Consider the following 18,533-nt stretch of genomic DNA (forward strand, 5'->3'; position numbering starts at 1 on the left):
TTTATCCCATTTGATTTTCTATTTAGGATTGGAGAAAGTAATTTAAATGTGTTCTTATATTTAATCACAATGATTCTATATTTAATCACAATGGTTCTTCATTTAAAGATACTTAAGTGTTGATTCAAAGAAGACTAAGATGTGATATTTATTGAAGTGCATTAATGTATTTCTTAATTTTTATTAGCATATTTTTTACCCTATGCCCACTTGTTAACTTTGGCTTTTTTATAGACTGAGGGAGCAATAGGTTATGCATACTGGGTCTGCACAACATTGCAAGATAAAAGCAACAGAGAAACAGAGCTATACCAATACAACATCCTCCAGATGAATGCTATTCCAGCAGCACAAGTTGTTTTGTGTAAATATGTGGGTAAGTTACCTGTTATTTAATGGCAAAATGTTTGAAGAAATATTAAAATAAAGAGTTTTTTAAACTAATTCATTCCATATTAAATATTTGTGTTAAGACTTGAATTTGCTTTTTTGTTTTATGGCCATGTGGTCTCCTTTTTAAAACTATAGCACTTTTGAAGAGTGATGAGATCAGAGGTACTGTGAAAAACAGGATAGAAAACAACATCACAGATATTAGGGGCATTATAATCTTCTTTATGCATTTAGACTGGGATACTTGTGTAGAAGAAAGTAAGTAGATTTCAAACATCAGCACTTTGGGACATTATCATGTTAGGCAGTGTGCCAGAATAAATGACAATAAATACTTAGAGCTGAGGAAGTGCTTCAGAAATTTAATTGATGTGTTTCCTTGCCAATGAGTAACTTTTGTAAAGAATTTACCAAAAGAGATAAATCTTTAGCTTTCGGCAAAATTCACATACAAAAAACAATGAACAAATCGTTTTAACAAATATGTGTAGCTGTTTTTTTTTTTTTTTTTTAAATTTTAAAATTAATTAATTAATTAATTTGGTACCAGGGATTAAACCCAGGGCCACTTAACCACTGAGCCACATTCCCAGTCCTTTTTTGTATTTTATTTAAAGACAGGGTTTTGCTCAGTTGCCCAGGGTCTTGCCAAATTGCGGAGGACATTTTTGAACCTGTGATCCTCTTGCCTCAGCTTCCCAAGCTGCTGGGATTATAGGTGTGTGCCACTGTGCCCAGCGTGAGTTTTAAATTCTGTAGTGGAGCCCTATCATGTGCTCATTTAGCAAATTTAATTTGATGTACTTGGCCAAAAAAAATAAATAAATAAAAAGTAACATAAGCAGAAAAGAGAGGGTAATGAGAGAAAGAATACAGACCATTTGCTGCTTTCCTTTGAGTACTGTGGCATGTGAAGGGAAATATTTCATACTTGTTTTTTTTTTTTTTTTTTAATTTTTTATTGTTGGCTGTTCAAAACATTACATAGTTCTTGATATATCATATTTCACAATTTGATTCAAGTGGGTTATGAGCTCCCATTTTTACCCCATATACAGATTGCAGAATCACATCAGTTACACATCCATTGATTTACATATTGCCATACTAGTGTCTGTTGTATTCTGCTGCCTTTCCTATCCTCTACTATCACCCCCCCCTCCCCTCCCCTCCCCTCTTCTCTCTCTGCCCCCTCTACTGACATTCGTTTGTCCCCCTTGTATTATTTTTCCCCTTCCCCTCACTTCCTCTTGTATGTACTTTTGTATAACTCTGAGGGTCTCCTTCCGTTTCCATGCTTTTTCCCTTCTCTCTCCCTTTCCCTCCCACCTCTCATCCCTGTTTAATGTTAATCTTCTTCTCATGCTCTTCGACCCTACTCTGTTCTTAGTTACTCTCCTTATATCAAAGAAGACATTTGGCATTTGTTTTTTAGGGATTGGCTAGCTTCACTTAGCATAATCTGCTCTAATGCCATCCATTTCCCTGTAAATTCTATGATTTTGTCATTTTTTAATGCAGAGTAATACTCCATTGTGTATAAATGCCACATTTTTTTTATCCATTCATCCATTGAAGGGCATCTAGGTTGGTTCCACAGTCTAGCTATTGTGAATTGTGCTGCTATGAACATCGATGTAGCAGTGTCCCTGTAGCATGCTCTTTTTAGGTCTTTAGGGAATAGACCGAGAAGGGGAATAGCTGGGTCAAATGGTGGCTCCATTCCCAGCTTTCCAAGGAATCTCCATACTGCTTTCCAAATTGGCTGCACCAATTTGCAGTCCCACCAGCAATGTACAAGTGTACCCTTTTCCCCACATCCTCGCCAGCACTTGTTGTTGTTTGACTTCATAATGGCTGCCAATCTAACTGGAGTGAGATGGTATCTTAGGGTGGTTTTGATTTGCATTTCTCTGACTGCTAGAGATGGTGAGCATTTTTTCATGTACTTGTTGATTGATTGTATGTCCTCCTCTGAGAAGTGTCTGTTCAGGTCCTTGGCCCATTTGTTGATTGGGTTGTTTGTTCTCTTATTGTCTAATTTTTTGAGTTCTTTGTATACTCTGGATATTAGGGCTCTATCTGAAGTGTGAGGAGTAAAGATTTGTTCCCAGGATGTAGGCTCTCTATTTACCTCTCTTATTGTTTCTTTTGCTGAGAAAAAACTTTTTAGTTTGAGTAAGTCCCATTTGTTGATTCTAGTTATTAACTTTTGTGCTATGGGTGTCCTATTGAGGAATTTGGAGCCCGACCCCACCGTATGTAGATCGTAGCCAACTTTTTCTTCTATCAGACGGCGTGTCTCTGATTTGATATCAAGCTCCTTGATCCATTTTGAATTAACTTTTGTGCATGGCGAGAGAAAGGGATTCAGTTTCATTTTGTTGCATACGGATTTCCAGTTTTCCCAGCACCATTTGTTGAAGATGCTATCCTTCCTCCATTGCATGCTTTTAGACCCTTTATCAAATATAAGATAGTTGTAGTTTTGTGGATTGGTTTCTGTGTCCTCTATTCTGTACCATTGGTCCACCCGCCTGTTTTGGTACCAGTACCATGCTGTTTTTGTTACTATTGCTCTGTAATATAGTTTGAAGTCTGGTATCGCTATACCGCCTGATTCACATTTCCTGCTTAGCATTGTTTTTGCTATTCTGGGTCTTTTATTTTTCCATATGAATTTCATGATTGCTTTCTCTATTTCTACAAGAAATGCCGTTGGGATTTTGATTGGCATTGCATTAAACCTATAGAGAACTTTTGGTAATATCGCCATTTTGATGATGTTAGTTCTGCCTATCCATGAACAGGGTATATTTTTCCATCTTCTAAGATCTTCTTCTATTTCTCTCTTTAGGGTTCTGTAGTTTTCATTGTATAAGTCTTTCACCTCTTTTGTTAGGTTGATTCCCAAGTATTTTATTTTTTTTGAAGATATTTTGAATGGAGTGGTTGTCCTCATTTCCATTTCAGAGGATTTGTCGCTGATATACAGGAATGCCTTTGATTTATGCGTGTTGATTTTATATCCTGCCACTTTGCTGAATTCATTTATTAGCTCTAATAGTTTCTTTGTAGAGCCTTTTGGGTCTGCTAGGTATAGAATCATATCATCTGCAAATAGTGATAATTTAAGTTCTTCTTTTCCTATTTTGATGCCTTTAATTTCTTTCGTCTGTCTAATTGCTCTGGCCAGTGTTTCGAGAACTATGTTGAACAGAAGTGGTGAGAGAGGGCATCCCTGTCTTGTTCCAGATTTTAGAGGGAATGCCTTCAGTTTTTCTCCATTCAGAATGATGCTAGCCTGAGGCTTAGCATAGATTGCTTTTACAATATTGAGGTATGTTCCTGTTATCCCTAGTTTTTCTAGAGTTTTGAACATAAAGGGATGCTGTACTTTGTCGAATGCTTTTTCCGCATCTATCGAGATGATCATATGGTTCTTATTTTTAAGTCTATTGATGTGGTGAATAACATTTATTGATTTCCGTATATTGAACCAGCCTTGCATCCCAGGGATGAATCCTACTTGATCATGGTGCACAATTTTTTTGATATGTTTTTGTATCCGATTCGCCAGAATTTTATTGAGGATTTTTGCATCTAGGTTCATTAGAGATATTGGTCTGTAGTTTTCTTTCTTTGAAGTGTCTTTGTCTGGTTTAGGTATCAGGGTGATGTTGGCCTCGTAGAATGAATTTGGAAGTTCTCCCTCTTTTTCTATTTCCCGAAGTAGCTTGAAAAGTATTGGTATTAGTTCCTCTTTAAAGATTTTGTAAAACTCTGCTGTATACCCATCCGGTCCTGGGCTTTTCTTAGTTGGTAGTCTTTTGATGGTTTCTTCTATTTCCTCAATTGATATTGGTCTGTTTAGGTTGTCTATATCCTCCTGACTCAATCTGGGCAGATCATATGACTTAAGAAATTTATCTATGCCTTCACTATCTTCTAATTTATTGGAGTATAAGGATTCAAAATAATTTTTGATTATCTTCTGTATTTCTGAAGTGTCTGTTGTGATATTGCCTCTTTCATCCCGTATGTTAGTGATTTGAGTTCTCTCTCTTCTTCTCTTCGCTAGCATGGCTAAGGGTCTGTCGATTTTGTTTATTTTTTCAAAGAACCAACTTTTAGTTTTGTCAATTTTTTCAATTGTTTCTTTTGTTTCGATTTCATTAATTTCAGCTCTGATTTTAATTATTTCTTGCCTTCTACTTCTTTTGCTGTTGTTTTGCTCTTCTTTTTCTAGGATTTTGAGATGAAGTATGAGATCATTTATTTGTTGGTTTTTTCTTTTTTTAAGGAATGAACTCCAAGCAATGAATTTTCCTCTTAGAACTGCTTTCAATGTGTCCCATAGATTCCGATATGTTGTGTCTGTGTTTTCATTAATCTCTAAGAATTTTTTAATTTCCTCCTTGATGTCTTCTATAACCCATTGATCATTCAGTAACCTATTGTTCATTCTCCAAGTGATGTATTCTTTTTCCTTCCTTCTTTTATCGTTGATTTTCAGTTCCATTCCATTATGATCAGATAGGATGCATGGTATTATCTCTACTCCTTTGTATTGTCTAAGAGTTGCCCTGTGACATAATATATGATCTATTTTTGAGAAGGATCCATGTGCTGCTGAGAAAAAAGTGTAACTGCTTGATGTTGGGTGGTATATTCTATATATGTCAATTAAGTCTAGGTTATTAATTGTGTTATTGAGTTCTATAGTTTCCTTATTCAACTTTTGTTTGGAAGATCTGTCCAGTGGTGATAGAGGTGTGTTGAAGTCTCCCATGATTATTGTATGGTGGTCTATTAGACTCTTGAACTTGAGAAGAGTTTGTTTGATGAACATAGCTGCACCATTGTTTGGGGCATATATATTTATGATTGTTATGTCTTGTTGGTGTATGGTTCCCTTGAGCAGTATGTAGTGTCCCTCTTTATCCCTTTTGATTAACTTTGGCTTAAAATCTATTTTATTTGATATGAGTATGGATACTCCTGCTTGTTTCCGAAGTCCAAATGAGTGATATGATTTTTCCCAACCTTTCACCTTCAGCCTATGTATGTCTTTTCCTATCAAATGCGTCTCCTGTAGGCAGCATATTGTTGGGTCTTGTTTTGTGATCCATTCTACTAGCCTGTGTCTCTTGATTGGTGAGTTTAAGCCATTAACATTTAGGGTTATTATTGAGATATGGGTTGTTCTTCCAGCCATATTTGTTTATTTATGTTACTAAACATGGTTTGTTTTCCACTTTGATTATTTTCCCCCCTTTAGTGTCCTACCTCCCACTGTTGGTTTTCATTGTTATTTTCCATTTCCTCTTCCTGTAATGTTTTGCCAAGGATGTTTTGAAGAGATGGTTTTCTAGCTGCAAATTCTTTTAACTTTTGTTTATCGTGGAAGGTTTTAATTTCATCTTCCATCCTGAAGCTTAATTTCGCTGGAAACACAATTCTTGGTTGGAACCCATTTTCTTTCAGTGTTTGAAATATGTTATTCCAGGATCTTCTAGCTTTCAGAGTCTGTGTTGAAAGATCAGCTGTTATCCTGATTGGCTTACCCCTAAATGTGATCTGCTTCCTTTCTCTTGTAGCTTTTAAAATTCTCTCCTTGTTCTGTATGTTGGGCATCTTCATTATAATGTGTCTAGGTGTGGGTCTCTTATGATTTTGCACATTCGGCGTCCTGTAGGCTTCTAGGATTTGGGGTTCTGTCTCATTCTTCAAGTCTGGGAAGTTTTCTCGAATTATTTCATTGAATAGATTGCTCATTCCTTTGGTTTGAAACTCTGTTCCTTCCTGTATCCCAATGACTCTTAAATTTGGTCTCTTGATGTTATCCCATATTTCTTGGATGTTCTGCTCATGGTTTCTTAACAGTCTTGCTGAGGTGTCTATGTTCTTTTCAAGTTGAAATACTTTATCTTCATTGTCTGATGTTCTGTCTTCTAAGTGTTCTACTCTGCTGGTAGTATTCTCAATTGAGTTTTTAAGTTGGCTTATTGCTTCCTGCATTTCTAGGATTTCTGTTTGTTTGTTTTTTATAACCTCTATTTCCCTGTATAGTTGATCTTTTGCTTCTTGGATTTGTTTATGTAATTCATTGTTGAAGTGATCTTTCATTGTCTGATTTTGCTGTCTGATGTCTTCCTTGAGACTCCAGATCATCTGAAGCATGTATATCCTGAATTCTTTATCTGACATTCCATCAGCTGCAGCTATTACCTCTTCTAACGTTGAGTTGACCTGCAATGCTTGTGGTCCTTTCTTTCCTTGTCTCTTCATACTGTTCGCGTTCCTTTCTTCTTGGTGAAACTGTTGTGCTATTGAATTTTCCCCCTATATATTTATATTGGTCTTGTATAGTTGCAAAGTCTCCCTCGAAGGCGCGGGCGGCGGCTCTGCCCCTCCTCCAATTGGGGCAATGTGCCTACCACGCCGGCAGGCCGCTGGGCCTGCCCTGCCAGTCGGTAGCAGGTCCGCCGACCTTGCAGGCGCGGGCGGCGGCTCTGTCCCTCTGCGGGCCGCTAGGCTTGTTCTGTCGGTGGTCGCAGTTCTGCCTACTTTGCAGGCGCAGGCAGCGGCACTGCCCCTCTGCAGGCCTCTGGGGCTGTAGTGCCAGTGGGTCGCAGGTCCGCCTACTTTGCAGGCGTGGGGGGGGGGCGGCTCTACCCTTCCTCAGGCCACTGGGCCTGTTCTGTCTCTCGGTTGCAGGTCTGACCTGTTCTGATGGTGGTCTCAGTTCCGACTACCTTGCAGGCGCGGGGGGGAGTGGGCGGCTCTGCCTCTCAGTAGGCCGCTGCTCCTCTTCTGCCGGTGGGTCGCAGGCCCGCCTACCTTGCAGGAGTGATTGGAAGCTCTGTCCCGCCGCGGGCCACTGGGCCTTTTCTGTCGGTGGTCACAGTGCCCCTACCTGGCAGGCGCGGGGGGTGGGGGGCGGCTCTGCCCCTCAGCAGGCCGCTGGGCCTGCTCTGTGTTTGGTCCCAGTTCCCTCTACTATGCCGGCGCAGGGGGAGGGGGCGGCTCAGCCTCTCAGCAGGCGGCTGCTCCTCTTCTGCCGGTGGGTCGCAGGCCCGCCTACCTTGCAGGAGTGATTGGAAGCTCTGTCCCGCCGCGGGTCACTGGGCCTTTTCTGTCGGTGGTCACCCTTCCCCTACCTGGCAGGCGAAGGGGGTGGGGGGCGGCTCTGCCCCTCAGCAGGCTGCTGGGCCTGCTCTGTGTTTGGTCCCAGTTCCCTCTACTATGCCGGCGCAGGGGGAGGGGGCGGCTCAGCCTCTCAGCAGGCGGCTGCTCCTCTTCTGCCGGTGGGTCGCAGGCCCGCCTACCTTGCAGGAGTGATTGGAAGCTCTGTCCAGCCGCGGGCCACTGGGCCTTTTCTGTCGGTGGTCACCCTTCCCCTACCTGGCAGGCGAAGGGGGTGAGGGGCGGCTCTGCCCCTCAGCAGGCCGCTGGGCCTGCTCTGTGTTTGGTCCCAGTTCCCTCTACTATGCCGGCGCAGGGGGAGGGGGCGGCTCAGCCTCTCAGCAGGCGGCTCCTCCTCTTCTGCCGGTGGGTCGCAGGCCCGCCTACCTTGCAGGTGTGATTGGAAGCTCTGTCCTGCCGCGGGCCACTGGGCCTTTTCTGTCGGTGGTCACCCTTCCCCTACCTGGCAGGCGAGGGGGGTGGGGGGCGCCTCTGCCCCTCAGCAGGCCGCTGGGCCTGTTCTGTGTTTGGTCCCAGTTCCCTCTACTATGCCGGCGCAGGGGGAGGGGGCGGCTCAGCCTCTCAGCAGGCGGCTGCTCCTCTTCTGCCGGTGGGTCGCAGGCCCGCCTACCTTGCAGGAGTGATTGGAAGCTCTGTCCCGCCGCGGGCCACTGGGCCTTTTCTGTCGGTGGTCACCCTTCTCCTGCCTGGCAGGCGAGGGGGGTGGGGGGCGGCTCTGCCCCTCAGCAGGCCGCTGGGCCTGCTCTGTGTTTGGTCCCAGTTCCCTCTACTATGCCGGCGCAGGGGGAGGGGGCGGCTCAGCCTCTCAGCAGGCGGCTGCTCCTCTTCTGCCGGTGGGTCGCAGGCCCGCCTACCTTGCAGGAGTGATTGGAAGCTCTGTCCTGCCGCGGGCCACTGGGCCTTTTCTGTCGGTGGTCACCCTTCCCCTACCTGGCAGGCTAGGATGGTGGGGGGCGGCTCTGCCCCTCAGCAGGCTGCTGGGCCTGCTCTGTGTTTGGTCCCAGTTCCCTCTACTATGCCGGCGCAGGGGGAGGGGGCGGCTCCTCATACTTGTTTTGACTCAGTTTTGTGACCCTTGTTTGAAGATGTCAGGGATTTTTAAAGAATAACTTTGACTATGTATTTTTCACCTTATGCCTTTTGACGTTAGAACCTAACTATCACATATGATATGATTTATATTGTACTTTGTTAAACAATTGATGGGATTTAAAGTCTTGCATCCAAGTACTGCTTTTTAAAATTTATTTTTATTTTGTGGGGGATGGAACCTACGGCCTTATGCATGCTAGGCAAACACTTACCACTGAGCCACATCTCCAGAGCCCCAGTATCACTTTTAAGTTATATTAGATGTGTTTCTTCTTCTCTAATCTGCATGATATAGGGTAATATATGATGTTTTTGACATTAAAATTTCAAAATACTAGCTGGGCATGGGGCATTTAGGAGGCTGATGTCAGAGAATTGAAAGTTCAAGGACAGCCTGGGCAACTTACTAAGACCCTGTTCAAAATTAAAAGGGTTGAAGATATATCTCAGTGGTAGCATGCCCTGGGTTAAATCACCAGTGCCAAAAAAAAAAAAAAAAAAAAAAAATACTGCTTTGAAAGTTCCCAGATCATCTTCTGTTTTTAGAGTGCAATACTGCATTATTATTTTTTAAACATATAGCGATTGGAACAGAACCACCAAGAGAAATCATTGCTAAATTTAATCACAGGAAGGCTTAAATGATAACCCCAAACTGGATTTAAATATCATGACTAGCTTTAACATGAGTTAAAATTAAAAATTATACTTTAGGAATAAAACTATTTGAAATTCTAAAACAGAATAGAAACCATATGTAACTATGAAATATTATTCAGTGATTTAAAAGAATTATAAAAAGACTACTGATATTTTCAAGATAAAATTAAACCATCACTCTTAATAATGTCAGTGATCTCAGTAGGTAATCTGATGTTTAAGATACAGGAAAAAGTGAAAATTAAACTAATATTTTTTGTGAACATAACCAGTATGGACATATAAAGTAAAGATATTTCTGAATTTCTAGAAAGAATTCAGAATTATGCTCCAGCTTTCACAATGTTGGGTTACTTAAATGAACATCTACAACTGAAAAAGGAAGCAGCAGATGCGTACCAAAGGTAAGCTATATTTAATAATATAGTCATTGTTTTATCAGTTAGTCTTTCAAATTTAGTCCTATTCTCCTGAAGACTGTACTAAATGTTTTGACTCCTTGTATTTTATTATTGCATCTTAGAAAGTGAAAAGATATGGTCCCAAATTTTCAGTTGTGTTTTGGTTTCTGTTGCAGGGAGGTGAGTGAGAAGAGTAAGAGAAGGAGTGGCACAAAACAGAAACTTCTCAGATGTTGTTTTAGAGAAACCTGTCCTCTAAAAACTTGTATAGCTTTATCAGATACATGTATATACTTGAATCACTTTAGTATCTGCAATATATTTATTAGTTCAATAAATATTTATTGGTTTTTTTGGCACTGGGAATTTAACCCAGGGTGTGCTACCACTGAGGTACATCCTCAGCCCTTTTAATTTTGAACAGGGTCTCAAACAGTATCCTTAGCACTAGCAATTTAGTATTGAATTCTAATGGAGAGAGACCCTATTCTCCTGGAGCTCATTTTCTGGTGATAGGGGAGAGACTTGATAAGGTAATGAACATCTGATAATAATAATTGTGATAATAATAGTAAAAAAGAATTAAAGTATGATAAAGGGCCAGAGAATGCAGGGCAGGAAGTGACATTTTAGATGGGTTTAAGAGGAGTAGGTATACTGAGAAAGAGTTGAAGCCTGACCTGAAGGAGTTGAGGCCACAAACCGGCTGAGGTTATCTGGACAAGAGCATCCAGGCAGAAGGAATAGCAAGAGCAAGTGCTCTCAATGGAAGAAACAAGAAAGCCAGTGTGCTGGAGTTGAATGACTGGCCTGGAGAGTGGTGGGAAATTATGTCTTAAAGTTTTGTTCTCTGCAAATTGATGGTTAGGTGAATAAGGAAGCAACTGTTGATCTCATGAATTACTAGATGAAAAGTTTAAAAGACCCGATTGCCTAGAATGTAAGTACATATTTAGAAGAAGCCTTGTCAGGTGGGATTCAGGTGTCCCAAATACTTCGCCCTATTCTTTCATGGATATCTGTGTATTTAAAGTAGTAATCACTCGATGGTACTGGAGGCTGTGTAATCAAGTACTTGTTTTCCAGGTATATGTGGAGAGAGATTTATGAAAAACACAGTTTTATTTTAGTATAATAAACAAATTATAAATATGATAGAGTGCAAGAGTGAACATGATTTTTGAACAGAAAACACCTAGAGAGCTATAGGGCATCTGCTTTTTTTTGTTGTTGTTGTTAATGCAGATATGGTGAACTAACATTGCCTACACGGCAACTCCATCGTTGGAGTTGTCCTACTCTTTCTTAACTGATCTCCTCTACTGTTTTCTGCCTCAAAGAAGCATTTGAGGCTTGAAACTATAAATTAGATATAAATTTAACCAAAGTACCATTATTGATCTCTGTAATACTTTTAGGCTTATCTGGAAAATTTTTGTTTTTCATGTAACTAACATTAGGGAAATACAAAACTTTTCTTGGATATTTCTCCCTGACATGTCTTCATACTAATTTTTTAAATTAAAACTTAATTAAATTAATGTTAATTAAATTTTAATAAAATTTTTAAAATTGTTGATGGACCTTATTTTATTCATTTATTTATATGCAGTGCTGAGAATCAAACCCAGTGCCTCATATATGTGCTTTACCACTGAGCTGCACCCCCAGTCCTTAAAAACATTTTTAAGAGCATTATAATTATACATAGTATTTGGGTTCATTTTGACAAAATCATACGTGCAAGGAATTTGATTTCAATCCCCATTTCCCTTTCCCACTTTTTCTTCCCCACTCCCTCCCTCTATTCTCCCAGTTTTACTCTACTAAACTTCCTTGTACCTAAAGGTGAAATTCCCTTAGGTACCTTTATGTATGACTATAAGATGATTTTGTTAAATTTATTGCATATTTCTTCCCCTTTCCTTTCTTTGTCTCTTGTTCTCCTTCTTTACTCCACTGATCTTCCCTATATCTATATGATATCCAATCCCACTGCTTTCTTTCCCTTATCTTGCTCTAGCTTCCACACATGAGAGAAAACATTCAACCCTTGATATTCTAACTAACTTATTTCACTTAGCATGATGTTCTCCATTTCCATCTATTTACTGGTAAATGCCATTGTTTCATTCTTATTTATGACTGAGTAAAACTCCATTGTAATACTACATTTTCTTAATCCAGTCATCTATTGATTGGCATCTGGGTTGATTCCATAATTTGACTGCTGTGAATTGTGCTGCTATAAACATTGAAGTGGCTGTGTCACCATAGTTTGCTGATTTTAAGTCTTTTGAATAAATACTGAGAAGTGGAAAAGCTGGGTCATATGGTGGTTCCATTCCTAGTTTTTTGAGGAATCCCACGCTGTTTGCCAGAGTGGTTTTACTAGTTTATAGTCCTACCAACAATGTAAGAATATACCTTTTCCCCTACATTCTTACCAGCATTTATTGTTATTTGTGTTTTTGATAATTGCCATTCTGGCTGGAGAGAGATGAAATTTTAGTTTTTTTTTTTTTTTTTAATTTCTTGGCCATTTGTGTTTCTTCTTTTGAGAAGTTTCTGTGCAGTTGTTTTGCCCATTTATTGGTTAGGCTATTTTTTTTTGTCATTTAGTTTTTTGAGTTCTTTATATATTCTGATATATATTACATTTTATTAATCCTATCAGAGTAGTAGCTGGCAAATATTTTCTCCCATTCTGCAGGCTCTCTCTTCACTCTCTTATTTCCTTTGCTGCATAGAAACGTCTTAATTTGATACCATTCTACTTATTGATTCTTGGTTTTACTTTTTGAGCTTTAGGGATCTTGTTGAGGAAGTAGGTGCCTGCACCTATATGTTGGAGTGTTAACTATATTTTCTTATAGAAGTTGCAAGGTTTCTGGTCTAGGTTTTAAGTCTTTAATCCATTTGATTTGACTTTTGTAGAGATTGAAAGATAGGGATCTTAATTCATTCTTCTACATATGGATGTCTACATGTAGATATCTAGGTCTTCCAGCACCATTTGTTAAAAATGCTATCTTTTCTCCAACATACATTTTTTGGAACCTTTGTCAAGTATCAGATGACTGGAGAAAGTTGGGTTTGTCTCTGTGTCTTCTGTTCTACTGGACTTTATTTCTATTTTGATGCCAATACTATACTGTTTTTGCTACTCTATCTCTGTAGTAAAATTGTAGATTGAGTATTGTGATGCCTGTTGTATCACTTTTTTTGTTCAGAATTGCTTTAGCCATTCTGGCTCTCTTATTCCAAATGTATTTTAGGATTTTTTTGTAGTCTGTGAAGAATGTCATTGTATTTTAATGGGGACTGCATTGAATGTGTAAATTGTTTTTGGTAGTATGGCCATTTTGACATTATTAATTCTGCCTATTAAGAACTTGGGAGGTCTTTCCATTTCTGATGTCCTTTTCAATTTCTTTCTTAAGTGTTCTATAGTTTTCATAGTAGAGATCTTTCACCTTCTGGTTAGATTAATTCTCAGGTTTTTTGTTTGTTTGTTTGTTTGTTTTTTGGTTAAAGGTTATTGTAAAGGGGATGGTTTTCTTGATTTCTTTCTCAGCTGAACCACTGTTGGAGTACAGAAAATCTGTTGATTTATGAGTGTTAATCTTGTGTCCCGCTACTTTGATAAATTTGTCAGCTCTTGAAGTCTTCTGGTAGAATTTGTTGCTCTTCTAGATGAAGGATGATGTCATCAGCAAACAATGACTTCTTTTTAAATTTAGACATATCCTTTCAATACAGAAAAGAAAAAACAAAAATCTTACTAATTTTTCAGCTCTTTTTAGTTGTGAGGCATCTTCCTATTTGCCTGTAGAAGACTGTATGAAAAAGAAACATGGGCTGTCGGCATTCTGAAGCATCAAGGGACTTCTAATGTCCTGCCATTCTCTTCCCTTAACTCAATGTGTTTTAGTTTTTTGAATGTATAGGCAAGAGTAATGAAAACACTCAACTTCCTGTCTTCCAAATTCAGACTACTAGTTTTTTTTAAATATTTCTTTAGTTGTTGATGGAGCTTTAATTTATTTATATACAGTGCTGAGAATCGAATCCAGTGCCTCACACATGCTAGAAAGTGCTCTACTACTGAGCCACAACCCCAACCCCAGACTACTAGTTTTAAGAATATCTTCTATAAACTCAAATATGTAAAAAATGTAATCCTGTTACATACTCATTTCTCAGAGTTACATTAGAATTTTTGGAATATTTACAACTCGAATGTGAATAATAATTTCACTAAGAATGATCTAAAAGGGAAAATATTGAGGATTGAAATGGAACAAGTTATGTTATATGCATTTATGATTGTCAAAATGAATGCTATTATTTAGTATGATTATGATACACTAATAAAAAGTGAAAGAATTAAGTGCTTATTTTATTAAAGTTAATTTCCTGACAATCTAAAACATAAATATATTTAAGCGTTTTTGTGGTATGAAATATGAATAAGTTGCTTTTGCTGGCATTAAACAAGTAGTAGAATTAAATGAAATAATAGCAATCTGTGATCATCCAAGACAGGAAGGGTAAAACAATGCTGTTGCACGGAGATAGTTAAAATACCTTGTCCTTTTTTAAGGGCAATGTTGTTGTTACAGACTGAAGAAGATCAAGATACTTATAATGTTACAGTAAGAAATTATGGCAGATTGTTGAGGTAAGCATATTTTTCTCATTAATTCTGTGAATCTGTTGGAATTTTCTGGTAAAGCTATGGAATTGGTAAGGTGATGATCAGTGTCCAGAGCAGGGTCATATGGACAGTGGTCCATAGTACCAGGCTATCTTAACACTTTCTGTACCTATAATAATGCTAAATCCTAATGTGCCTTACACAGAGTAGAATTAAAACTAATGGTTTGTGGACTAGATAAGAGACATTTTGAGGAGAAGTAGTTGTTGTCTCTAATAGTAGAAACCTATTTAACTGGAAAGTTAACTGAAAGAAGAACTGGATTTATTCTGATTTGTTAATGTATTCTTAAACTAGTGAGGGACATTAGCAGTTGAGGAATTCCTCTGAAACAATAGAAAAGAATTTGGTGGGCTATGAAGAGGGAACTACAGAACTTTCCTCAGGTTGCAAAGATTTTTAATGATTATTTTTTAAAAAAGATTAAAAACCTTCTAGAACTAGTAAATGAATTCAGCAAAGTAGCAGGATACAAAATCAACACCCATAAATCAAATGCATTTTTGTATATCAGTGACAAATCCTCAGAAAGGGAAACAAAAAAACTACCCCATTTACAATAGTCTCAAAAAAAAGTAAAATACTTGGGAATAAATTAATGAAACAGGTGAAAGATCTGTATAATGAAAATTACGGAACCCTAAAGAAAGAAATCAAAGAAGACCTTAGAAGGTAGAAAGATCTACCTTGCTTTTGGATAGACAGAATTAATATTATATCAAAATGACCATACTACCAAAAGCACTATACAGATTTAATGCAATTCTGATCAAAATCCCAATGACATTCCTCATAGAAAAAACAGTCATGAAATTCATCTGGAAAAATATGAGACCCAGAATAGCTAAAGCAGTTCTTAGCAGGAAGAGTAAAGCAGGTGGCTTCACTATACTGGACCTTAAACTATACTACAGAGCAATAGTAACAAAAACGGCATGGTATTGGCACCGCAACAGACTGGTAGACCAATGGTACAGAATAGAGGACACAGAGACTAACCCACAAAATTACAATTATCTTATATTGGACAAAGGCTCCAAAAACATACATTGGAGAAAAGGTAGCCTCTTCAACAAATGGTATTGGGAAAACCGGAAATCTAATATACAACAAAATGAAATTAAACCCCTGTCTCTTACCATGTACAAAACTCAACTCAAAATGTATCACGGATCTAGGAATAAAACCAGAGACTCTGCATCTAATAAAAGAAAAAGCAGGCTCTAATCTGCATCGTGGATTAGGCCCCAATTTTCTTAATAAGATTCCAGTGGCGCAAGAATTAAAACCAAGAATCAATAAATGGGATGGCCTCAAAAGTTTCTTCTCAGCAAAAGAAACAATCTGTGAGGTGAATAGAGAGCCTACATCTTGGGAGCAAATCTTTACCCCTCACACATCAGATAGAGCACTAATCACTAGGGTATATAAAGAACTCAGAAAGCTAAGCACCAAAAAACTCCAAATAACCCAGTCTGTAAATGGGCCAAGGACCTGAAGAGACACTGCTCAGAAGATGATGTACAATCAATCAACAAATGATATTACAATCAATCAACATGAAAAAATGTTCATCAACACTAGCGATTAGAGAAATGCAAATCAAAACCACTCTAAGATTCCATCTCACTCCAGTCAAAGTAGAGTTGCAGCTGTTATGAAGACAAACAATAAGTGTTGGCGAGGATGTGGAGAAAAAGGTACACTCATACACTGCTGGTGGGACTGCAAATTGGTGCAGCCAATATGGAAAACAGTATGGAGATTCCTTGGAAAATTGGGAATGGAACCACCATTTGACCCAGGTATCCCTTTCCTCCGTCTATACCCAAAGGACTTAAGAACAGCATACTACAGGGACACAGCCACATCAATGTTTATAGCAGCACAATTCACAATAGGTAAACTGTGGAACCAACCTAAATGCCCTTCAGTAGGTGAATGGATAAAAAAAGTGATATATATACACACACACACACACACGAAATATTATTCAGCAGTAAACGAGAATAAAATCATGGCATTTGCAGGTAAATGGATGGAGTTAGAGAAGATAATGTTAAGTGAAGTTAGCCAGTCTCAAAAAAACAAATGCCAAATGTTTTCTCTGATATAAGGAGGCTGATTCATAGTGGGAGGGAGAGCATGGGAGGAATAGATGAACTCTAGATAGGGCAGAGAGGTGGGAGGGGAAGGAAGGGGGCATGGGGTTACAAATGATAGAGGAATGTGATGGACATTATTATCCAAAGTACATGTATGAAGACATAAATTGGTGTAAATATACTTTGTATACAACCACAGAGATGAAAAATTGTTTTCTATATGTGTAATAAGAATTGTAATGCATTTCGTTGTCATACAAATAAAAAAATTAATTAAAAAAAAGAAAAAACAAGATTAAAAACCAGTTATAGAACAATGCCCAGAGAATAGAAATATTGTTAGGGGAAAGTTTATGCCTCAAGGAGGTATGTTTCAAGTTTGTAACTGCTCCAAAATTGAGCAATCCAGTTTAAAGTAGATAAATAATAGAGACATACATAAAGGAGCTACATAATAGAGACTTGAGGCAGCCGCGTCCTTTCCTTTATTACTGTGTAACTGAATCATATCCACAAACAGGAAAATTTTAATCTTCTGATTGTTTGTCCTTTCAGTTCTTTTAACTGTTAACATTTAAGCAGTGGTAGAACTCTATCCAAGATTTTGTTCAAGCAGAGGATGGATATTGTAAAAAATTACATGGAGTAAAGTGTTTGTTCTTTTTAGTTTTGATATTTAATGTAATGGAAATATCTTAGAAGAAAATTTATATCTCCCATTGAAAATAGGACATCTGTTTTCTTTTAAATGTGGTTTTATTATGATATGTTGAATAGGCAAGCATTGTCTAGTAATAAACTAGAGAGAATCAATTAATGAATAGTTACCACTAGTTGTAACATCTTAAAATTCTGTCAGTTTGCTTCAGGTTATAAAGTTATGAAACTGAAACCCTGTATGGCCTTTTCTAATTTCTTTTGAAAAATTAAAAAAAAATTTTTTGGTACCAGGGATTGAACCCAGAGGTGCTTAATCACTAAGTCATCTTTTTTTATTTTATTTTTTAAATTTTGAGACAGGATCTTGCTAAGTTGCTTAGAGCCTTGCAAAGTTGCTGAGGAGGGTCTAGAACTTGTGATCCTCCTGCTTTGTCCTCTGGGGTCACTGAGATTATAGGTATGCTCCACCACTCCTAGCTTAATTTTTTTTCTCTCTACAAAAGTAATCACATTTTTAAAAAGACTATTCATTTAAAGAAATACTTTTAATATATATGAATGTATTCATATATAATCTGAGTTAACCATCTTTCCTTTATCAAAATACTTAACCAAATTTGAGTTTATTGGTTTTACAAATTCATTGGCTTTTTAAAAACTAATATTAGAAGCAAAGGTTGCCCATGTTTTTAGCTCCTACTCATATCCTTCAAGAGGAAAAATTTTATAAAAAGATTTCCAGTAACACAATAAATAAAAATAGATTTGGATTATGGTGTTTGACCAGAAATAAAAATCTCGGAGATGTTGTTTCTATTCAGATGGTGGCAGCGGAGCTTATGTAAGTAAGTTCTCTTCTTTTTTAAGTAAGCAAAACCGTTATTTTGCTGTTATTAGTAAGCATTGTACTTTAGTACCATATATTAACAATTTATACTTTTCTCTCTATTAAACACAAAAAGATAATGAATAGTATTATCTGTAGAATTTTAATGATTCTCTGTGCCCTCCAAAAAAAATTTATTTGCAGATAAATAGTTTACACCAAGATTGGGTTTGATTCTGACTTATGACTTATTAAGCTTGTCTGAGATATAATAATCATAGGATGCTATTTAACTAATGTGTATTAAGCTTAAAAAATTAGAATTCTGTGAAATGGATATCTTACCATAAGTACATGTATGAAGACACAAATTGTGTGACTCTACTTTGTGTACAACCAGAGGTAAGAAAAATTGTGCTTTATATGTATAATATGAATTGTAGTGCATACTGCTGTCATATGTAACA

The 18,533-nt window shown here is 37.9% G+C and overlaps 1 protein-coding gene across 2 annotated transcripts in view; it reads left to right on the forward strand.

The window, feature by feature from the left end:
- Positions 1 to 18,533, forward strand: part of Skic3 (SKI3 subunit of superkiller complex) — a 101,676-nt gene that overhangs the window by 41,687 nt on the left and 41,456 nt on the right. For both annotated transcript variants that reach the window (XM_027927745.2, XM_071612400.1), the window contains 3 exons: positions 235 to 376; positions 9,665 to 9,758; positions 14,362 to 14,439. In XM_027927745.2, coding sequence (XP_027783546.2) covers positions 235 to 376; positions 9,665 to 9,758; positions 14,362 to 14,439 — 314 coding nt within the window. The remainder of the gene's footprint in view (positions 1 to 234; positions 377 to 9,664; positions 9,759 to 14,361; positions 14,440 to 18,533) is intronic.

This window comes from Marmota flaviventris, chromosome 5, assembly GCF_047511675.1.
Source record: "Marmota flaviventris isolate mMarFla1 chromosome 5, mMarFla1.hap1, whole genome shotgun sequence".
Taxonomy (NCBI): Eukaryota; Metazoa; Chordata; class Mammalia; order Rodentia; family Sciuridae; genus Marmota; species Marmota flaviventris.